The 25,072-nt window shown below is 35.6% G+C and overlaps 2 protein-coding genes across 3 annotated transcripts in view; one reads left to right on the top strand and one right to left on the bottom strand.

Annotated features, from left to right (window-relative positions):
- Positions 1–15,343, top strand: part of LOC128216549 (serine/threonine-protein kinase TBK1-like) — a 29,976-nt gene extending 14,633 nt beyond the window's left edge. Inside the window, exons 9-17 of one of the 2 annotated variants that reach the window (XM_052923145.1) lie at positions 722–951; positions 1,121–1,271; positions 5,860–5,998; positions 6,257–6,366; positions 8,236–8,355; positions 8,869–8,970; positions 10,412–10,505; positions 11,129–11,292; positions 12,614–15,343. In XM_052923145.1, the coding sequence (XP_052779105.1) occupies positions 722–951; positions 1,121–1,271; positions 5,860–5,998; positions 6,257–6,366; positions 8,236–8,355; positions 8,869–8,970; positions 10,412–10,505; positions 11,129–11,292; positions 12,614–12,767 (1,264 nt within the window). In that variant the 3' untranslated portion in view covers positions 12,768–15,343. Of the gene's footprint in view, positions 1–721; positions 952–1,120; positions 1,272–5,859; positions 5,999–6,256; positions 6,367–8,235; positions 8,356–8,868; positions 8,971–10,411; positions 10,506–11,128; positions 11,308–12,613 lie in introns of both variants that reach the window. The other variant, XM_052923146.1, reaches the window with a different exon arrangement.
- Positions 15,344–16,114: 771 nt separating this feature from the next.
- Positions 16,115–25,072, bottom strand: LOC128216550 (uncharacterized). Its single transcript, XM_052923147.1, has 3 exons — positions 24,925–25,072; positions 23,080–24,032; positions 16,115–18,608 (listed from the first exon to the last, which is right to left on the bottom strand). The coding sequence occupies exons 2-3, from the start codon at positions 24,023–24,025 to the stop codon at positions 17,788–17,790; spliced, it is 1,767 nt and encodes a 588-aa protein (XP_052779107.1). The 5' UTR covers positions 24,026–24,032; positions 24,925–25,072; the 3' UTR covers positions 16,115–17,787.

Raw genomic sequence — 25,072 nt, forward strand, 5'->3', positions numbered from 1 at the left:
GACCCCAAGGGTCGACTTCAAGGTCAGTGTTACTAAAAATAGAAAACAGGTGAAACCTGAATATTTTTTTAAGGTTGATATATTGTGACTTAACTTTGTATGTAGGAGTAGTTTATGGAGACCTTTGCATGGCATTGTGTTTGGGGCTGGTCAAGGTCAATGTCACTGTTATTAAAGTTAGAAAAATGGATGAAACTGAATATCTTTAGTTTGGGTTGACCTATTGTGACCAAACTTTGTATGTAGGAAGAGTTAAAGGAGAACTTTAATGGCGTTGTGTATGAGGCTGGTAGGGTCAAGGTCAATGTCACTGACATAAAAGTTAGAAAAACAGTTGAAACTGAGTATCTTTAGTCTGGGTTGACATTGGGTGACAAAACTTCGTATGAAGGAAGACTTAATGGAGACCTTTTATGCCATTACATTCGGGGTCCAGAGGATCAATGTTACTGTTACTAAAGTTAGAAAAACCATTGAAACTGATTATCTTTAGTGAGGGTTGACATATTCTGACCAAACTTGTTTAGTATACTAGTATTTTTATTTTTAAGTGTGTTATTAAATATGTAGTTTAAAACCTTTAAAGCTTTATATAGAATATTACTTAAATTCCATTCCCCAATAATGACAATATAACATTCTACATAAAGCCTAAGAAATATTATATATAAATTAATAAATTGACAATATATAATTTATGTATACTAATTTTTCTTTGAAGATTTGCTGACATCCAGCATGAGGTAAAAGTTGAAACGAACATTCCGCCAAAGGACCAATTGATACATTACGAGGGTTGTCTCCTTCGTGACGTCGTTGGAGAAATGGACCCACTTTGCACGTACCCAAAAATGAGCGAGGAAACACCTCTTGTGATGATACGGTCGACTGCTGTCGATCAGTGTGTGATGCCTGATGAGGTCAAATTCTGGTACAATGACCCACTTTTTGGTAAGATATTGTGGTTTAACTACAATTGGGTTGATGTGCTTGATTATATCCTATCATTCTCTCACACAAAAGTGATTGATACATTTATGTATATTTTGCTTTCTTATTCATAGTCGTTTTAACATAAATGAAGTATTACCTACCTGATATAAGTACAATATCCTTTCAGAAAACATTCCATCGTTTTATCAATCAACAAACATGGAATATGACTTGCGTGTTGCGAAGACGATTTGTGACTCGATCGCCCTCGTTCAGAGTCATGTTCAGCTTGCTTGCCTCACTCAACAGTTGTTTGAAAAGATCATCGGTCGAACAGAGTATGTATGATTGATTGGCTAATTCAGGCTTGATTATCCTAAAAATTCTATGATTGTGGTTATAGACTTTAAGTCATGATAATCATGACTAGTTTGAAAAGACCGTTATATTTGAACTGAGTATGAAGAGTTACAAGCTGAATATGAAAGGCATTTTATCTAAGTAACTAATGATATACACATTAATTTAACAATTTCATCGTTATCAAGTTTTATTTTTAGCTCGACTATTCGAAGAATAAGGACAGCTATCCTCTCAAACACAAACGGCATAACCACTTATGTTAAAGTCACCTAAGCGTCGGCGTTGGCGACGGCATAACCACTTATGTTAAAGTTTGCATACCACCTCGAATATTTTCAAAGTCCATTGACATCTGGCTTTGAAACTTTGCACACTTGTTCACCATCATGCCCCCAACCTGTACACAGGAGGAGGTTACTCTATCAAGCATTTTGACAAAATTATGCCACTTTCGACTAAGAATTTATGTTAAAGTTTGCGTATCACCTCAAATATTTTCCAATTCAATTGACATCTGGCTTCGAAACTTCGCATGCTTATTCACCATTATGCCCCCAACCTTTACACAGGAGGAGGTCACTCTATCCAGCCTTTTGACAGAATTATGCCCCTTTTTCAACTTAGAATTTACGTTAGAATTTACGTGAAAGTTTGCGTACTACCTCAGATATTTTCATTGACATATGCCTTTCAAACTTTGCACACTTGTTCACCATCATGATCGGAACCTGTGTACAGGAGGAGGTAACTGTATCAAGCATTTTGACATAATTATCCCCTTTAGAGACTCATTTACAATCAGTTCTCATTTCTCATTTTTCCATCTTTGTTATTTTTATCAAATAAAACCGAATTTCAGAAATCAAGCCATCTCTGTAAGTAAGTGAAGCTGTTTATGGTACTGGATTGTTGCTTGCATGTGAATCAAGTTAACCCAATATTCTCAGATGATGCAGACTACAAAGAATGGAAGGGTCCTCAACATCCAATGACATTCTAATTTAAGTACACCTTTGTACTTTCAGAAACATTTAATCTGACATTCACTTTCCATGAAAAAAGAATCACTGCTCAGCTGCTGGATCAAAACATCATTCTTGATTACTATCCAAAACCAAACAATGCTATCATCTGACACTACTTAACATGAAATACCATACTGACTATTAAAGAGTAATTTTTAGCTCGACTATTCGAAGAATAGGTGGGCTATACTACTCGCCCCGGCGTCGGCGTCCGGTTAAAGTTTTAGGGCAAGTTGGGATTTTCACTTATAAGTCCAATACCCTTCATTCAATTGACTTAATACTTCACACCATCAGGGCCATCACATGATGAGGTTAGATAACTCCATATTATTCTTTACACAGATTATGGCCCATGATTGACTATGGAACTTAGGTTAAAGTTTTAGGGCAGGTTGGGATATTTATTAATAACTTCTATACCCTTTGTTTAATTGACTTAATACTTCACACAGTTGTTCAGGACCATTTCCCAATGAGGTTACATAACTCCATATCCTTAATACAAGTTAAGGCCCCTGATTGACTTAGGTTAAAGTTTTAGGCAAGTAAAAGTTAAGGGCAAGTTGGGATTTTAATAAAAAAAACTTCTATACCGTTCATTCAATGCACTTAATTAAAAACAAAATTGTTTGCGACCATCTTACAACAAGAAACATAACTCCATTTTAACCCTAAATACAAATTATGGCCCTTGATTTTTTTTTTTATTTCTTTTTAAAAGCATATTTGTATATTCTTAACCACATTTTCATAATGGGAAATCAAGTTATTTGAATGACTTGCATCATTGTTCGGGCGGGCTGGTGGGAGGGCAGCGTCAAAGTCACCTTATGTATTGAATAATTTTAGTTAGGTTTGACATAAAGAGACCAAACTTGGTATATATATCGTTATTGTATTCACTTCTAAGCCAAAGCGGCTTACGACGGCTCTTGTTTTATGATTACTTTGTATCACATCACATTGTAGTATAGATTCATGAATAACAATCAATTTCTGTTTTGTAACTTTCAGATTGGTTGCCTCACAGTTAGCATTGAAATTTCAATGAACACCTTCAACAGGCTTCACCTGTTGCAAATGAACTTTTAACAGTACAAACTTTTATATAAAGTTATATTAATTTTTTCTATTGCAAATAATGACCCTTTATTATTAGACTTAAAAATTCTGGTTAAACTTTTGCATGTAACCACATTTATGTTAATATCTCAGCACATCATGTATTGCATTGAAATCTAATATAACAGTGATCCATGCATGTTTCGCTAAAACTTTTGAATCCTTACACTGAAAAGCAGCGGAATAGTCAAGCGTGCTGTCTCTGTGACAGCTCTTGTTTCAAATTACTATTAAAGTGTAAAACAAATGCACTAAGATCAAGATTTGTATGCTCGCATGAGATTTAACAAAAACTAAGTAGGTCTTCGCTAAAGCGTTAAAGGTGGGTGCTGTACCCTGTTATTTTTTGGCAGCACACCTTTGCCCTCATACCGACCAGCATGTGCACCCCTCTGCCTTCATAAAGACCAGCATGCGCACCCCTCTGCCTTCATAAAGACCAGCATGCGCACCCCTCTGCCTTCATAAAGACCAGCATGCGCACCCCTCTGCCTTCATTCAGACCAGCATGGGTACTCCTCTGCCTTCATTCAGACCAGCATGGGTACTCCTCTGCCTTCATTCAGACCAGCATATGCACCCCTCTGCCTTCATTCAGACCAGCATATGAACCCCTCTGCCTTCATTCAGACCAGCATGTGTACCCCTCTGCCTTCATTCAGACCAGCATGGGTACTCCTCTGCCTTCATTCAGACCAGCATGGGTACCCCTCTGCCTTCATTCAGACCAGCATGGGTACTCCTCTGCCTTCATTCAGACCAGCATGCGCACCCCTCTGCCTTCATTCAGACCAGCATGCGCACCCCTCTGCCTTCATTCAGACCAGCATATGCACCCCTCTGCCTTCATTCAGACCAGCATCGGTTCTCTTCTGCCTTCATTCAGACCAGCTTGCGCAAGCCTTTGCCTTCATTCAGACCAGCATGTGCACCTCTCTGCCTTCATTCAGACCAGCATATGCACCCCTCTGCCTTCATTCAGACCAGCATGGGTACTCCTCTGCCTTCATTCAGACCAGCATATGCAACCCTCTGCCTTCATTCAGACCAGCATATGCACCCCTCTGCCTTCATTCAGACCAGCATGGGTACTCCTCTGCCTTCATTCAGACCAGCATATGCACCCCTCTGCCTTCATTCAGACCAGCATGCGCACACCTCTGCCTTCATAAAGACCAGCATGTGTACCCCTCTGCCTTCATTCAGACCAGCATGCGCACCCCTCTGCCTTCATAAAGACCAGCATGCGCACCCCTCTGCCTTCATTCAGACCAGCAAGTGTACCCCTCTGATCTCATTCTGACCAGCATGTGCACTCCTCTGCCCTCATTCAGACCAGCATATGTACCCCTCTGCCTTCATTCAGACCAGCATGTGTACCCCTCTGCCTTCATTCAGACCAGCATGGGTACCCCTCTGCCTTCATTCAGACCAGCATGTGTACCCCTCTGCCTTCATTCAGACCAGCATGGGTACTCCTCTGCCTTCATTCAGACCAGCATATGCACCCCTCTGCCTTCATTCAGATCAGCATGGGTACTCCTCTGCCATCATAAAGATCAGAATATGCACTATTATGCTTTAATTCTGACCAGCATGTCCACCCCTATGCCCTCATAAATACCAGAATATGTACTATTATGTCCTCATACAAATAAGGATGTGCACCCCTTTAATGTATATGAAAACTACAGAAACAAGCTAAGTAGCCAAAAGTTTAAACATAAACCCAGTTTAATGGCACAGGGTAGACGCCAAAGATAAAGAACACAAAAACAAAAAATCACAAACAAGAAACATGGGACGACAGCATAAAACTCCACAAAAAACACAGTGCATTTATACTACATAAAAAAAACACTAGGTGTGTTATCAAGGATTTATAGTAACCGCCTTGGAACAGTCAGTAAAATGTAAATTTACTGGGGGTTTTATGCCTTTAAAGAATTAAATGCTTCTGATAATCATGGAGTCCCTTTGTTTTGTTTAAAAGCTTATTATATGATTATGAAGGACTTTATCCCTAATATTTCTGACATAAGAAACCTAAAACTTTTTCAAATAAACTCATTTTTGTCAAATGTATTTTATTTAATTTCTTTACAGGCAGATTGAATATTCCCTTAGCACCTTGTCCCTTTTTGCTGCAACTTACAGCAACCAATCATATAAAACTGGTTATTTCTTTAGGCTGGATAAAGTGAGCCAAAGATGTGCATTGATTGGTCAATATTTAACCAAATATTATGATTAACCAATCAAATGTTTTTAATGTGCAAAATAGCCTAAAGATAACCCTTTAAAAACTGATCCAAATTTTATTGGCGGCTGCTTTCTTCAAAAACTGCCTAAACTTTAGACACATACTTAACTTCATACTACTTTTAGCATAGTATTTATCTTTTCTTTACAGACGGTGGAAAGAAATCTTGGTTTCCCGACTCCAAACAGAGGTCGAACTATATCGGTACCGGGTTAAAGATCTCGTGCACATACATTCCGCCATAGCACGTGCAGGCGTCATGCCGAACCCTGGTGTCTCCATTGATGATGTAAGTCCTTGTCTATAATTCTGATGTGTAATTCTTAAGTGAAACTTTCCCTTTGCGAATATTAATACACACGCCATTAATGATTTAAGTCCTTGTCTATAATTCTAATTGTGTAATTCCTAAGTGAAAGTACCCTTCAGTAAACATTTAAATGTTTTCCATTGTAATTCATAAATGCGTTCATTAAAATTCTTCATAGACATTTCTGTTATACTATGATGTTATAAATAACAACATTTGACCAAAATCGTTCAACAGATCAAGTCGAGAATCAACAGTTGTAGCAGTTTTATGAAGCGCATCCAGGAGTTTGCTTCCGACAACCCAATACCAACATTTACGGGCGGATGTGCTGATGAAAGCAAGTGGTAAATACAGCTTTCCCAGGGCCCAGTTTCATTTAAGATCGCAAGGCTTAAGATAATAACTTTTTAAGCGTTATTCCGTTTTTTAGCTTTACTGACCAAAGGCCAGAAGAGCTTATGAGATGGCATGGTGTACGTCGTATGTGCATCAGTGTGTCAGTGCGTCTATAAACAATTGCTTGAGAACACAATATAGTCTTCATTGATCTTTGATTGTATCTTGTTGAAACTTGTACAGTAGTTAGATATCCATCAGAGCTCGGTTTCTTTCGAAAACCAGCAAGATCCGCCCATGCATGACTAGATTATGGCCCTTAAAAGTTCCATTGATATTTGTTGTGGAGCATCATATGATGGCCCTCAACCAAGACAGTTGAAATTATGCCCCTGAGACCAAAGCTGCCCCCACCCATTTTGACCTACTTTCTTATTTCTAAAGCTACGGGTGTACAGTGTACAGATATGAAAACAAATATTCATGTTGTTCTCGGTTAACCTTGACTGTAACCTTTTGACCTTCTTTCTTATTTTTGACTCTACAGCAATGAAATTTGGGCCATGTGTATAGTTTTAAAAACAATTATCAATGTTGTCTTTGGATGACAATGAATGTGACATTCTGACCTACTTTCTTATTTGTGACGCTACAACAATAAAATTTGGACCATGTGTACAGTTTTGAAAACAAGTATTAAAATTGTCCTCGAATGACATTGACTGTGACCTTTTGACCTTTTGACCTACTTTCTTATTTTTAAAGCTACAGCAATGCAATTATGACCATATGTGCGATTTTGCAATCATGTATCAGTGTTGTCCTCGAATGACCTCGACTGTGACCGTTTGACCTTTAAATACAGCGATTAAATTTGAACCATGTGTACATATTTGAAAACAAGTATTAATTTAGTACTCTGATGACCTTGTTTGTGACCTTTTGACATACTTTTTTTATTTTTGAAGCTACAGCAATGATTTTTGGACCATGTAGTCCACGGATGACCTTGACTGTGACATTATGAACTAATTTCTTACTTTTCATGCTACATCAATGAAATTTGGACCATGTGTACAATTTGAAAACAAATATTTATTTTGTACTTTGATGACCTTGTTTGTTACCCTTTGACCTACTTTCTTTATTTTGAAGCTAGGGCAATGAATTTTGGACCATGTGTACAGTTTTGCAAACAAATATTAATGTTTTCCTCGGTTGACCTTGACTGTGACCTTTTGACCTACTTTTCTAATTTTGAAGTTACAGCAATAAAATTTGGACCATGTATACATTTTTGCAAAGAAGTATCAATGTTGTCCTCGGATGACATTGACTGTAACCTTTTGACCTATTTTCTTTCTTTTTTTGAAGCTTGAGCAATAAAATTTGGACCATGCTTACAGTTTTGATAACAAATATCAGTTTTCTACGTTGATGGCATTGATTGTGACCTTTTGACCTACTTTCTTATTATTTGATCTTCAGCGAATCATTGTAGCATGATTGCTTTATTGACCTTGTCACTTGATGTTATCATGATATTTGTCAAATGTTCAATTATCCATCGACTGTTGTATTTGTCCTTGTGGACTAGAGCTCATGGCGTTGGTTTTCAATGTTTTCCTTGACTTAACCGGCGAGGGTTCACATCCAACTAAACCAAAATATTTTTTTATACTCTGTTTTTCTTTTTTATTTTAAAAAATAATGATAAAATATGTGTTTTCAGATGTATTACCTCATTACATCCTCATAGGTTCTTGAATCTCCTCATAACACATGCAGGCTATGTCTGTTATCAAATATTACACATGATAATTCCATCTTGAATATTTCATCCATTGAAAAATTAAGAAAACAATATTATTTTACAGCCAGAAGAAGATTGGCAGATTCCTGGAACAAGCTAAGGACAAGAAGGTTGTGATTGACATCAAAAAGCGGCAAAGGAGGGCCCTGAATTTCCATGAAGAAAAAATTCACAAGTTTGACAAGTAAGGCAGGCTTTGTTTTGAACTTAACTACAAAATTAGCTGACAAAATGGGATATTATTAAGTTGTTGGCCTTTCAAATATTATCAAGAAGAGAAATGTCTTGTGACAAGAGTCTGTCCAATTCTTGACATGTATTGACAGATTGACTGATATCATGACATTATCAGGACGGGCCAATCAGCTAACGAAGGTGTATATGGACCGAGGCAATAGACAAGGTCCATTCACCTTCGGGGCTGACTGGCCGGTTCATATAATGCCATATGGCCAGAAGTCGTGTTTTATATTCCTTATATTATACTGAACATTTTATATAATAATTCAATATTTTGAAAGCACTTTTAAATGTTTTGTTGAACAAAGAATTTCATGTTTACTTGCGAAAATTGTTCGCCATTGTGAAAACCGCAAGTTGTACTCACCATTTTTATGAAGTCACATATCTCCACAAAGCTTTTCGTATAAGGGGGGTATTTATCACCAACAGTGACATTTGTTATTTATTGTCCCAGGAAGCAGTTGTCAGTCCTGTACAATAAGGCGTTCAAACTCTGGACAGAACACTGCAGTCTCAAAGTGGCCGAAATCCACAAACATTTTCTACAGTGGCACAGGTAACCATCATCTTTAATACATACTTCTTACTAATGTTTGCAAATGAGCTTAGCAAAACCAATACGTCACTCATATAAAAATGTACGTTGATGTAATATAACAAACTATACATTAAGTAAACTGTGAGTTTTAAATAATGATAAGACAGCCACACCTGATAAGTATCAATGCATGTACATTTTGCAATGGTTTTACATCAACTGGCCGTAAATTGTAGCGTTAAATTACACTCGTAAAAACGCGTAATTACAAACAAAATAGTTTCAAGAACTAAAACTGACTGCCCGAATTCGCTGTTGAGACAGTTCAAATTGATTGCCTCTTCAGTGCAAAATAGCATTGTGCTTTGTTTAAACGATTGTCAAGCACGTTTTCCAAAGTTTGATTGCAAACAGTAGTATAAGGTCAATACTAATAAAAACAGCAAATTAACACATAAATCTACACATACACGTAGATATCTAGGCTATATGAATTTAGTTGATTTTGTCAGTCAGGTAAGTTATTTACCTCTTTGTACAGCGGTTTTAAAAGTCTGGCAAGTGATTTTCATCTGGATAGTGGGACTTTGTGAGATAGGTAAGTAGTCTATCTGGGTACTGTGATTTTGTGAGCCAGGCAAGTGGTTTTCATCTGGGTACTGTGATTTTGTGAGCCAGGCAAGTGGTTTTCATCTGGGTACTGTGATTTTGTGAGCCAGGCAAGTGGTTTTCCTCTGGGTACTGTGATTTTGTGAGCCAGACAAGTGATTTTCATCTGGGTACTGTAATTTTGTGAGCCAGGCAAGTGATTTTCCCCTTGGTACTGTGGTTTTGTGAGCCAGACAAGTGATTTTCATCTGGGTACTGTAATTTTGTGAGCCAGGCAAGTGGTTTTCATCTGGGAACTGTTATTTTGTGAGTCAGACAAGTGATTTTCCCCTTGGTACTGTGGTTTTATGAGCCAGGCAAGTGGTTTTCATCTGGGCTCTGTTATATTGTGATCCAGACAAGTCATTTCTTCTGGGAACTGTGATTTTGCCAGCCAGGCAAGTGATTTTCATCTGCGTACTTGTGATTTTGGAAGCAAGACAAGTGGTTTTCATCTGGGTACTGTTATATTGTGAGCCAGACAAGTAATCTTCATCTTGGAACTGTGATTTTGCGAGCCAGGCAAGTGATTTTCATCTGCGTACTGGTGATTTTGGGAGCCAGACAAGTGATTTTCCCCTTGGTTCTGTTATATTATGTGCCTGCAAATTGATATTCATCTGAGTGCTTTAATTGTAAAATAATTGGTATTATCTATCAAAAGGTGGAGGTTTTCCAGTTTTTATATATGCACAATGTAAATTGCATATGATGTCAATTCTACAATTAATATGTGAATGCAGTATACTGAATTATACTATGCGATATATAGAGTTTTTGAATCTTAAATGTACATTTTTTTCTATTATAGGATGTTTGCCAGACTTCAAACGCAAATCGAAATGCTACAGAAAGAAATCAAGGGAACTAATTCAGCAATCAAGAAATACACCCGTCAATTTCAGGTAAATATGATTTAAGATTCTGCCAAAATAAATTTGGTTCAAGTTCGGAAATGATCAGACAAACACTCCTCAATTCCACGGCAGACAACATAAGTTTGTGTAATTTCACAAATATGCTGAGATATTCTTTCCAAACCCATATCCTGGTACTGTCCAAGTTCGGTGATGATTGATCTAAAGTGCTTTGAGTTTAAACACAAACAAAGCATTTGTTGGTTTACTATAAACAATTCAAGGAATTTGGATCCATCTTCTGGTCACTAGTGGAATTTTAAAGGAAATAGTTGTATAATACATTTTCGTACATCATATATATGTAATAAAGTACTTTTAATGTAAAAATGCTACTTTAATAATTGCTTTAAAAGAAGAACATGCAGAAAAAAATGCCTGAGTGATTATTAGCGATATATTGATTGTCAAAATCCCTCTTAGGAACAAAATGCCTTTTTTAAATGTTCGCGAATCTTCCAGAAATATGGCATGTATGAGTTATTGGTGTGTTTTTTTAGACACATGAACAATCACCTGAGCTATTGTCAAAATCCCCTGCTTTGTCATGAAGAATGTGTAAAAGCAAATAGATGAACTTAATCAAGACAATTTACTTTTTCAAACAACAGACTGGGTTAGAACCAGGACTATCCACCAACATGAGTGGAACCAGTCTAAGCTCTCTTGATATGGACAGCCAGCCTCCGATGTCGACCTTGACAGCTCCGTATGTATCAGTCGTAACGTCTGGGCAGACCAGACGAAAGGAGTTGACGGCAAACTTGATCAATCGGTAAGGAAGTTCGAGGTAGATATAATTCTTTTCAAATGTGTTTGACTCATAGTACTGTATTTTGCTGCATATAGTTAGCTAGGAAAGTGAATAAACATGTGAGAACAATCTGGTTTAATCGCTTCATACTATGTTAAGAATACAGAGAACATTTAAATTTAAAACGGTTTATGACAAATCCATTGATCGATTTATTTAGAATCCATTAATGTCAATTGAAACAATTTATTCAGAATCCATTAATGTAAATTTAAATCATTTATTCGGATTCCATTAATGTAAATTTAAACGTTGATGTCAAATCCATTGATTAATTAGAATCTATTAAAGTCAATTGAAACAATTTATAAAGAATCCATTAATATTAATGTAAATTTTAACGATTTATTCAGAATCAATTAATGTAAATTTAAACGATTCATGTCACAATTTATTCAGAATCCATTATATAAATTTAAACTATTATTCAGAATCCATTGATGAAAATTTAAATCATTTATTTAGAATCCATTAAAGTCAATTGAAACAATTTATTCAGAATCCATTAATGTAAATTGAAACGATTTATTCAGAATCCATTAATGTAAATTAAAACAATTGATGCCGAATCCATTAATGTAAATTAAACGATTTATTCAGAATCCATTAATGTAAATTTAAACGATTTATTCAGAATCCATTAATGTAAATTGAAACAATTGATGCCGAATCCATTAATGTAAATTGAAACAATTGATGCCGAATCCATTAATGTAAATTTAAACGATTTATTCAGAATCCATTAATGTAAATTGAAACAATTGATGCCGAATCCATTAATGTAAATTTAAATCATTTATTCTGAATCCATTAATGTAAATTTAAACGATTCATTCAGAATCCATTAATATACATCTACACGATTTATTCAGAATCCATTAATATACATTTTCACGATTTATTCAGAATCCATTAATATAATTTAACGATTAATTCAGAATCCATAAATGTAAATTTAAACGATTTATGCCAATTCCATTAATGTTAATTTAAACATTTATTCAGAATCCATTAATGTAAATTTAAACGATTTACCGGTATTTAGAAACCATTAATGTGATCTTATGGAAGAATCCAGGAATTCAGCAGCAGAATCATACCAAATGACATTTTAATGACCCATTTTAAGGTGTTGTATGAGGTTATTTTGACATCGCACAATGAATTCAGCAGATTAGAATATGGCCGTATTGCACAGGAGGGGAATATTGACTACCGTATTTTGAGATATGTATTGTGTGTGGAATTATAAGGGGATGTATAATAAAAAAAATCATTTCAGATTAGACGATGTGAGAGATGGCCAAAGTGAGTTAAAGCGAATGGTTAGCGAAAATGACAAACTTCAACAAAAGAGCATGCAGTTGATGGACCTTGAAGATTTGACCTTGACCGATATTGACTCAGGCACAAGTTTGGGAACAAATGGCTCATAGTTTGAGGGACTCTGTGATATTTCATGAACTTCTAAATACACATTTATTATTTAGATATTTTTTTTTTATTTTTTTATTTTTATTTTTATGATTTATATGCTTTACGGAAAACACTGAAATAGTTTTGAAAGAAACAAGATTATATTTTGTTTTGCAATGAAATATGTTTAAACATGTTAGTGTTTTGTGTGTTTTAAGCTGATCTAGCTTTAAAAAGTATATGCGTGAACATATATTACCATTTTACCTAGGGTTTGTAAGAGAATGGATATACATGTACATGAATTGCTGAAAAGGTTGAAAAATTGTTTCTACATGTATCCTAGATTTTACATATTTGATTCAGTGCAAATTATTATGATGCAACATGTTTATTGATTCGGGTCTGGCCATATTCGAAGGATGCAGTGGAAATTTTATGACCGTATGTGCAACTTGTTGATTGATTCGGGTTTGGCCATATTTGAATGATGCAGTGCAAATTTTATGACCGTATGTTCAACTTGTTTATTGGTTCGGTCCTGGCCATATTTGAATGATGCAGTGCAAATTATTATGACCGTTTGTGCAACTTGTTTATTGGTTTGGGTCAGGCCATATTTGAATGATGCAGTGCAAACTATTATGACCGTATGTGCAACTTGTTTATTGGTTCGGGTCAGGCCATATTTGAATGATGCAGTGCAAACTATTATGACCGTATATGCAACTTGTTTATTGATCGGGGTCAGGCCAAATTGATTAAATGTTTAACATCATTGGACGGGAAGGTTATTTTAACTTTAAGAGTGAGACGAGCAACATTTATCTAAATCTAAATTAAGCAAACAAATATAATAGAATGAGACCAGCAACATTTATCAAAATATAAATTAAGCAAACAAATATAATATGCTGGAAGTTGATTTCTTACATAACAATAATCCGGGTAAAAATATGACACACTGGGAGTCTCAGTCTTCCATTTGTTTAAAATCTCATTAACAGTCCGGGATAAATAAAAACCAGCTACACCGGTTTCAATTTTCAATTTACGCACCAACTTTTTAGCCATTTTTTGTTACTGAAATTGGTCCGACAAAGTCAGATTCGGTCCAGGTCGGGATATTGTCGATTTTTAGAAACTCTGCTTGGTGATTTACTGGTTTAAATGTATGAACATGCATATGTGTATGATGACTTTCATTGGTGAAATCTGCTATAAGGTAAAAAAATATAGTTAACACTGGGAAGGGAAAACTTGTTTAAATGAACCTGCAAATGTATATGCTGTTTTCATTGGTAAAACTGCTATCAGGTCAAAATATATAGTTTACACTGGGAGAAGTTAACTTCTTTAAATGTATGAATCTGCAATTGTGTAAGATGTTTTTCATCGTTAAATCTGATATCGGGGTCATTTGTGGTATAGATATGAGATCTGATTTTCCCTTGCCACTTTCTTTTTCCTGCACGTTGGTAGGTTTTGAAAATGGAGCTTGACCCTAAACAATGAAACTGTTTGGCATGGTCACATTTGATGTCTTGTATCTTTATTCAATAAAACAGATCTGCAGGCCCCAGTTTCTTAAAAAATCTTACAGTGCTTGTTATCAGGATTAAGCTTAAATACTTTTTTGTATAATCAAATTATATTCTCATTTTTTTTTTCAAAACATAGAAATTATCTTTCTAATGATCACAATGTTTTTTATTTTTTATTTTTTGTTAATTTAAGTTTAAGTCACGTTATTTGGTTTAATGAAATAAGATACTTAAGCTAACCAGGTCAAAGATTTTTCGAGTAGTTTTGACCAGTTCTTTTATCAAAAAAGAGGATAGCTGTAATATTATAAAAATGTCATTGTAATATCTGTGTTCTGAATACAGGTATATAAGAATAATATTCAATTAGATTAAGCACTTTTAATTAACTCATTTATATTTTTAAAGGGTCATACATCGAAAAACATAATTTGTATGAAATATGAGCAAGACGCTTGAAACCTGATAGAACATTGTCACGAGCTCGAAAATTGCTATTTTGTTAACAGATATAAAATGCAATACAAATTCTCTATTGTGGCAAGAAATCTTAGTAATGCTTTTGAAAATTTAGTTTTAATCTGTCGATGATTCCTTTTGAAAAACATAATACAAGTCATGTAATGTGATTAATATGCGTAATAATTGTTTCAATTATTTGTTACTGAGGCGATATTTATAGAATTGTTTAAGTCTTTTTCTTAACTTAAGTCATTTCCTAACTGATGACATTTTCCTAACTTACAACAATGTATTTCATTTTCCTAACTTAAGTCATTTTCTTTACGTATGAAACTTCTCTTATATGATATATTACGTTAATATTGATAATATCTTAAATGCTTGCTATTTAACCAATCTATCATAAATACGTACTTTTTTGTTAAAACAAATCAACGTCTTTTAATTTGTCTATGAACAACTTAGGAAACCGAATTAAGTATAGAAATATCTTAAGAAGTTGAATACTGCCTCTGTATTTCTGTGTTAAATTGACTTGATTGTGAATCCATACAAGATCATTGAAATAAAGTGAAATATCATTTAGATAATTACTGAATTTTTGAAATATGGGATGATTGCTTAGAACTGCGACAAAGCGACAACATTTTAAACGCATTGTTGTTCACTTTGTTATAAGAAAGCGACAACATTTTAAACGCATTGTTGTTCACTTTGTTATAAGAAAGCCACAACATTTTAAACGCATTGTTGTTCACTTTGTTATAAGAAAGCCACAACATTTTAAACGCATTGTTGTTCACTTTGTTATAAGAAAGCCACAACATTTAAACGCATTGTTGTTCACTTTGTTATAAGAAAGCCACAACATTTTAAACGCATTGTTGTTTACTTTGTTATAAGAAAGCCACAACATTTTAAATGCATTGTTGTTCACTTTGTTATAAGAAAGCCACAACATTTTAAACGCATTGTTGTTCACTTTGTTTTAAGAAAGCCACAACATTTTAAACGCATTGTTGTTCACTTTGTTATAAGAAAGCCACAACATTTTAAATGCATTGTTGTTCACTTTGTTATAAGAAAGCCACAACATTTTTAAACAACGATTTTGTTCACTTTTAAATACGGATGCAAACTAATGGCAAAATTAGTATTCGAATATTCGGTAATTAATATTCGATTACCATACTATTATTATATAAGTTATAGCCGAGGATTTTAACCCTCGTTTCTCGTAGTCCAGTAAGCGCGGCGGACCCTGAATTTCCCCAAATGAGCCTAGAATTTCCCCAATTTTAGAAAGAAAAAAAAGCAATACATTATGAACATTTTTTTTTTCAAAAATTTCAATCCTCTGCCTTCATATTTGCAAACAATGTGAAATGAGATGGATTCCTGGTAAAATAGCATTATGCGTCAAAGAAGGGTCTTTCCGTAGGATGAGCAGCTTCATTCTGGGATTGCATGACCTCTACTAAATATGACTACGGGAAAACCAAACTAACACGGGAACTAGTTAAATAATAAAAGGAAAACATATGTGGATTTTGACCTTTCTATTGTACAACAATAGAGGTAAAATATCTTAAAACGCTATACACTACATTTACATTTCAAAGCACGAACATTGAATTGAAACATGGAAAACAGTTTAAAGAAGATACATGTAACTACATTATTGTAGCACATGCCATTCATATCATCAAGGCGATTTGAGCAATGTTGCACAGCTTAATTTGCAGCCAAGACAACACATTTGTGTGAAGGCCGACTCCTTAAATAATTGGCAAAGATATTTAAATTTACCGAAAATAATGAAATGTTTTGTATCACTCGTATAAGTGCATGAACAAATATGCTTCTGAATGAGAAGTTTATATTGTAAAAACCTTGAATAAACATCCGTCTACAAAAGTGAGCTCTCAACACATGTTACTATGCTTATATAATGGGTTTAAAAAATGGCAATAGCATGGTTAGAAATTTTCAATAAAGCGTGCTGTGTTTTCACTGTTGAAACAAGGACAGAAATAGGTATATAATAAAATGATATAGCATTGGTATTGAATGATATCATGATCAAACAACTGCGATTAATAAGACATCAGTTGTTGGGTTTGTAAAGATAATAATAACAATACAGTTTTTTAAAGGGACAAGATACCAGACGATACATTTGCAAGAAAAATAGAAAATTGTCAAAGATATAAAATTGCCACCTTTCTTTACAATGCATTAAATCTTACTAACTGATGTATCACACCGCTTACGAAACATGTATCTTTCGCAGTTTTTGCGCATTTTTCAAGCTCGAAATTTACTAGGGTTGTTTACCACGTAAATCGAAGTACTTTTAAGTGGCGTGGGTTTAAATGGGTATATTTATCTTGACTCATAACACAAATATGATTTAAACTGGGAAAAAATTATGCCCTTTTTCTGAACGGGAATTTTCTGATTAGATAGCAATATGATTGTTGCGTGTATTCTTTTAATTAAGTAAAATGATGTATTATCAGTCTCCTTCTAGCTTGCATTGACAATTTCAGCCTATCTTGAGAAAAGTCGCTTTAAAGCTGCAATACCATAGTATGACCATATTGACAGGTTATTGTTATTGTTTTTGTTATTGTTGAAATAAGCCTGTTTTGTGTCAATGTCCGAAAATGAATGATGGCTGACAAAAGATCATAAAAAAGATTTGTTTTTTACATTTACGTTAAAAAATGTTTTATAATTAAAACCGTTACTAACGCTTTAATAATATGAACTATTTTGCAGTTTACCAAAACAAACCTGAGATTTGTCGTATTGTGAGTTATCTTAAACATGTATGACTGTATTGAAGGGATTGACGCCAAAATCAGCTGATTCTGAAACAAAAACTAAAGGAAATATATTAAAACGGTCAATCTGTGATAGTGCAGGTTTAAGTGACATAGTCATTAAAGCATAAACAACATTTTCAAAATGCCATCAAAGTAGAAGCAATTGTTAAGAAACTTTAAAGACTTTCACGAAATTGTCCAATTCAGGTCTGCTGCCATGGCAGCAGTTGGCAAACATCATTTTTTTTTTGTGGACAGTAAGCCACAATGTGTGGCCTCTCTATCCCCTCTTCCTTCCCCAGCAGTTTGGTTATCTCTCTGGTGAAAGTGTCCAGTAACATGATGTTGTCACTGTCCCACCCACACACGAGCAGCTGGTTGTCTCCCACGGCTGTTAGACCATACGGTCTTCTCAGTATCGGATCCTTGAAGGACTGGAGCACCTCTAGTGAGATGCTCAGCTTGGTTATGGCGTTGGTGTCCCAGTGTGAGACATAAATTGCCGGAGTGTGGCTATCTCTGGTCACTGTCAGATAGTAGGAATACTGAAACAAAGGCTTTCCACTACTATCATTGTCCACACTCTTCTTCACCTTTCCCTTCATGTCCATCAACACAACCTTACCTGGGTAGGAGAAAGACACTATCAAGTTGTGGTCAATGAAATCTATTCCCCGACATGTTCCATTTACTTCAACAACATTCTGTAGGGTGACATTTCCCTTAGTAGATACAAACTGTATCTTCCCCTCCATAGGCAGTGTGATGGCTGCCCTATCTCCGGGCAGTAGACACATATCCCACGGCTGACCTGGCAGTTTCACCTGGGACACCACCTTGTTGGTAGGGGTGTCCACCAGCTTCACTGAGTTATTGCGGCAGTCAGTCAGAAGGAGCCTGACCCCCGGCAGAAGGGCCATACTGGTTAGGATGCAGTCACTGGTTTCAGTTAAAATATTTACTGGAATGTCAGGCATCCTGCTGAACTGGGACTGTCTTAGTTCTGCATGACTCATGTTTAAGACTGAAATATGCAATAATTGTTCTTTATGTCTGATTCACTGGTATTTAACACTTCTGGAACTAAGAAACTTTTATTGTGAAAGCAAATGCATGTATGAATGTATTAATGACCTTGATGGAACATGCATGTATGAAAGAAAAACAACCATACGCACATGTACACTAAGTGATGTTGGAAGCTTTATGATTAATCTTCTTGGATTGGTTTCCAATCGGAACTAAGTAAATTGTACGAACATAATTGATCTAATAAACTACACATGCCCTCCGGAAGATTGATATTTGAAGGGCGCTTAGTAAATGTGTATGGGGGAACGCCGGATGATTATCGGCTATTTTGTCTAAACAATGATCAAACGGGAACAAAAGTACTTTCAGCCATTATACTTGATTGTTTATCTTTTTATTTGCTTATAACTCACAAACAAGTGGTCGGACTATTTTGATCGAGAAAGAGCATCCGAAATTGGCAGTAAAAACCAGAGAAATAAACAGTGTAACCATAGGGCGTAATATCAGTCAGAAAATAATACGGTGTAACCACAGGAGGCCGTATCGGTCAGAGAAGTATATGGTATAACCTTAGGGACAATATCAGTCAGAGAAGTATAGGGTGTGAACATAGTGGGCAGCATCACTCACTTAAGTATAAAATGTAACCATAGGGGACAGTATTAGTGAGAGAAGTATAAGAGTAACCATAGGGAAGAGTATCAGTCAGAGAAGTAAACGGTGTAACCATTGGGGACGGTATCAGTCATAGAAGTATTCGGTGTAACCATAGGGACAGTATCAGTCATAGAAATATACGGTGTAACCATAGCGGAACGTATCAGTCAAGAAAAGTATACGGTGTAGCCATAGGGGACAATTTCAGTAAGAGAAGTAAACGTTGTAACCATAGGGGACAGTATCAGTCAGAGAAGTATTCGTTGTAACCATAGGGGACAGTGTCAGTAAGAGAAGTATACGTTGTAACAATAGGGTGCAGTATCAGTCAGAGAAAAATATGGTGTTACCATAGGGAACAGTATCAATCAGAGAGGTATACGGTGTAAACATAGGAGAAGTATTAGCCATAGATGTATATTGTGTAACTATAGGGGGCAGTATCAGTTAGAGATGTATCAGGTGTAACCATAGGGGACAGTATTAGTTAGAGAATTATACTATGTAACCATTTGGGGCAGTATAAGCCAGGTAGGTATACAGTGTAACCATGGGAGCAGTATCAGTCAGAGAAGTATATGATGTATCCATAGGGGATAGTTTTAGTCAGAGGATTATAGGGGGTAGTATCAGCCAGTGAAATATACGGTGTTACCATAGGGGACAGTATCAGCCAGTGAAGTATACGGTGTTACCATAGGGGACAGTATCAGCCAGTGAAGTATACGGTGTTACCATAGGGGACAGTATCTGACATAGAAGTATAATGTGTAACTATTGGGAACTACATTTATACATAATATTTCAAGGAAAAAAGTGATCAAACCTTAAATAAATCAAACAATCTCTGACTTATACTGCGGCCGATGATAGCAACAAGGTAATAAAAATACCTTTAAATCGTGTATATATAAACAGGGGCGGATCCTGGATTTAATGCTAAAGGGGGGGGGGTAACTTATGAGCGTAAGTGACATGCGCCCCTTCCTTAGAACTTAATTGAATTTAGGTTAAAATTGTTGAAACTGGCAGACTATAAGGGGAAATAGGTTTTGCTCCCCCCCCCCGCTCAGGGGGAATTTGTAGACCATTTGTATACTACAAAAAAGAACTGTGCCAACAATCTTGATATCTGGTCCCGAAACAAGAACTCATACGGACTGGATGGCTTTTATTGTCAACAATGACATACTAGTAACCTAAATGTCATGTTTACTTTCCGACCAGTGGAAATTGACATCTTTGCAGAAAAGATTTGAGACCCTGTTGTTCTAGGAGAACTACATTCAAATTTTACAAGTCTTGAAGATGCCAATGTTGAAACATTTCACTAAAAGGCATTGTTTTCATCCTAACAATAGGCAGATATTAAAACATTCATTGTTAGATCTCCAGATGTCCTAGTGGTTTGAGCGAGGTATTTCAGGTTTTTCATTCTGGTGTAGGTTACAAGTGGCGACTTTTCTTTATATATTTGTTCACTAAATATTAGCCATTCATAGCTTCGCAAGGTGTGATAGTACAATGGCGCCCCTTTAAATCCTAGAAAATAACTATTTCCAATTCCATATGGTTTCACCGTCAAAACTTGTTCGCCTTCTTGAAGGAATCGAATGCTTTGTCTGCTGAATGGTAAACAAAATTAAACACAGGTGAACAAATTGAGATTTGACAAATTCTGCAAAAAAGAACCTAGGTTCTCAAGGTTTCTCTCTAGACTCGTATACCAGTATCAACATAAGTTGTAGAGCACCCCTTAAAATGCATGATCCTCAGGTCAACTACCAATTGTACGTCTGGCAATCCTTCCATGAAAATTACACACTATTACTTTGAGATTTAAAATGAAGTGGTTGAATAAAAGTGCCAAGTAGTATCAAAAATGTGTGGACATGTGGTAAGATTGTTTTACAATAAATTATTGAAAGTTTGTGTACTAGGAAAGAAGGAAATTACAGTGAGTCGGAAAATGACGATGAGGCAATGGAGCTTGATAATCAGACTGACATCGTATTCAAAGATGAATCTGGTACAGGCTAGAGCAGGACATTGCTATATTACGAGCATATCGATTAAAGTTACATACATGATATTTTTCAAAAATGCATTATTGTGAAAGTTAAAAAAGTAAAAGGTTCTTCACTCTTGTAACTTTCACAATAATGCATTTTTGGAAAATATCGTTTACTGATAACAGGATTGTAACAGTGGATTTAATATCTTTACATGCAGTTTTCTAAGATTGTTGAGTACTAAAGATTTACTACATTTTCGTCCAATAAGGTAGAAGTACCGTGTTGTCTGCACCTTAATTTCAAATTACACTCGGTAACCTTCATAAAAATAATTGTTTTCGACATTTATTTATACTTTTTGGTTTATTAAAACATTTGTATTATTTGTGGTAAATCATATTTGTCAGTGAGAGTACTTCTTTAAAAGTATAACGAACATTAACTGAGGCTACTTGACTTCATTGACTGCAGATTTTTCCCCCCAAATTAAACTATAGTGTATGATTTTAAAAATGTGTAGACATTATGCAAAATTGTTCAGATGTATGAGCATTACCATTTGTCACATATATGACCCATACTGTTAACAAATGTCACGTTGTTTTAATGTAATGTAAAATAACTACATGTTAAGGAACACACAAGGGTGTACAGCAAATTTCTAGACTGTGATTTTTATGTGTACAATTATTATTATGTAGTCCCGTTGCATGGTTAATGGTATTCTTGTTCACACTGGTAACGTAAACTACAAATGCAATACTATTCCCATTTAAGAATGTCATTGATATTTCTAGTCCATGAACATAAAATATTTAGGAGAGATATGTTATGACTTATAGAGTCAAAATATCAAGTCATGTAACTGAAATTTGAAGTAAAGTATTTTATATGCAGATAAGTATTTTTTGTCATATATCTTAAATTTAAATTTAAAGGTCGTTCATTTTGTTTTTGAAATATAATCTTGTTTACAGATGAGAATTGTGATGTAAAAAGTGTCTAGTTGATAAATCTAGTGCTGTTTACATCGGAAATTGTTTGTAACTTATTTTGTACAAATTAACTTATTCTATATACACATTCATTATAGAATGTAATTGTTTCTCTGAATAATATTTGTAATTTTGTACCATGAACAAAGATCACTTTAAATATAGGATTGCAAAATGACGAGAAAACCTCATTGTATGTATTATTTGTTTAATACGTATAAACAGCAAACATACTTCTGTGAGAATGTAACGTAATCGCAATATAAATGTGAAAGTTTAACTTGACCTTATGTCTTATTCATCAGGACTGTCTGAAATTTAATGTCTAATTAATGATTTATCATCCATAGAGGGGGGAGGGGCAAAACCTTTTCTCTCTCATAGTCTACAAGTGTCAACACTTTTAACCTAAATTAAAATAACGTTCTTATCAAAATCCTATTATTATTATTTTTTAAAAGCCTATCTACCCTACTATTTTGGGTTAAATTGAATTTGGAATTACATATAAGAAGTAACCGGGTAGTGTTATAATGATGAGACAGCTTTTTGACCCGCAATCTGGAGGGAACAGTGGATCAACTGAAAAATAATATCTAGTACATTTAAGAAGTCACCGGCTATCATTTGTTATTAATCACTAATTAAGACGAAACAAGATAATACCTCTGATCTTAAGTGAAATGTAGGCCAAGCGTTGAAGCTCATATCTTAAATAACTGGGAAAGGATAAGATTAACTATATATCACGATTAATAAAAACTTGTGAAACCTGTTTGTGATATACATATACCTGTATTAAGTTGCTTTCCTGGCCCCTGCAGTTTTGTCTGCTGGTCTGCCAAATCTGACGCCACTTGTTCCACTCTGCCTATTGTGGTGCACGAGGCAAACAGCTTTTCACTGGCAGGGTCCCTGATGAACTTGGAGAATATAACGGTTCTTCGTCCTCGGAATTCCCCAAAGGCTGACTGTAGACCGACAAACTCCTTAAGCGCCCTTGTTCCAGAAACAAACAGCTGGTTGTTGTTGACTTCATGTGCTATTAGTTCTGCCTTGAGCTTCTCAGTGGCAGATCTCATGTCTTGACAGTTTGCTGTCAGTTCATTTAGCAATGTCATGGATTCCCGTTTCTTCCGATCAATTTCTTCCAATAACTCTTTCTCCCTCTTATCCAATAATTGGTTGATCTCATGTCTGAATTGTCGAAGCTCATTGATATTGGTAATGTTTTCCTCGTTAACTGATTTCATGCTCGCCTCTATGTACGATGAATAGTTTTCAATGTCATTGACCATCTGCATAATACCTTTTTTCAGACTGTTGTATTCTGCACCCTCTTTGTATCGTTTTGCCAATTGAGAAACCTTCTTTACTTTACAAGACTGATGTTCTTCATTATCAACTACGCAGTCACCACACAGAAGTGCCTTATGGTTGGGACAGTAGTATTTTATGAACTCTTTAGCATGGAGCTGACATGTTTCTGTAAACTCATCTTCCTCTCTGTCAGCATGGAATGAGGAAGGCATATTGCTCTTGTCCTGGAGGGCGTGGCTCTTTGTAAACTTCATGTTCCTGTGTACTCGGGCACAGGTGGAGCACAGGAACTCCTTGCAGACGGTACAGAAGGCATCAGGAGGGATGTTCTTGCCATCGTTCGCACATGGCTGGCAGAAGGTGTGGTCAGAGACAGATCCTGCTCCCTCGGGTGCCTTTTTCCCTGAGACTGCATCCATCTTAAGTCTAAAATCATAATTTGATTGTCAAATATACGCGCGGTCTACCGAGTTCTAGACGACTAACAGGAGCGAATCCAGTAGTTGACGTTAGAGAGGGCATAACAAAGGGGCGAAACATTTTGACATGCGCGCCTCCCTAAGAAACAAATGTATTTTAATTAAATTATTGACAAGGGAGATTGAGTATACTCCCCCAAGAAAGTTTTGTAAATTTCGAACACGAAATAGTGCATTTCAGGCATATCGTATAATCTTATTCTCCTATATTGAAATACAATAAAAACTAGGCAAAATTAAGTGGGCATACGGTGTGCCCCAACCCAGGATCTGCTTGTGATTTTTGTTGTTAACCAGCGACCCCGCAATCAAATTATACACCTGAACATGGTTGAAAATGTGCAAAAATCACACAAGAATGCACCATTTCAAACTTAAGGTAGCCTAATATTTCGTTTGAAACCTTCAAACGCCAAAAAGATATTAAAAGTATATTTGGCGCATATGTACGTGTTGGGATTTTTGTCGCGACATAACGTGACGCAATGTATTGACGTAACGCGCGAAATGTATTGATATTAACGTTACGTAACGTCTTGTGTGTTGTGATAGTATGTATGACTTTTTTATAAAGGAAACAAACCTACGCGACGTGTTTTACCGTGATCACTCCAAACAAGACGTATGAATTCGTTTCTGATGCCGGGCCGCGCGTTCTAATTTGTGCCCCCTGTTGTAAGTCCATACAAAGGCCAGGGTTCTATTTAAGCTGTTTTGTTACGGCAAACTAGTGGCAACATGGGGACATCAAAATTTTGCAATGAAATGAAAGGCTTTCTGAATGCCAACTATTGTGACTACCTCAAGTGCCCCTTATAGAAATACTTATTTAAACTTACCCTTGTTTACGCTTGAAAGCAAGTCCTTTCCGATAGTCACTCGAATATCTTATTTACACAAATCACTACTTTCATAAGTGGTTGTCGCCAATGATTATAGTATTCGCTGTTTGGAGAGAGAGGGAGAGTCAACGTATTTCATGTGACT

The sequence above is a fragment of the Mya arenaria genome, chromosome 14 (genome assembly GCF_026914265.1).
Source record: "Mya arenaria isolate MELC-2E11 chromosome 14, ASM2691426v1".
Taxonomy (NCBI): Eukaryota; Metazoa; Mollusca; class Bivalvia; order Myida; family Myidae; genus Mya; species Mya arenaria.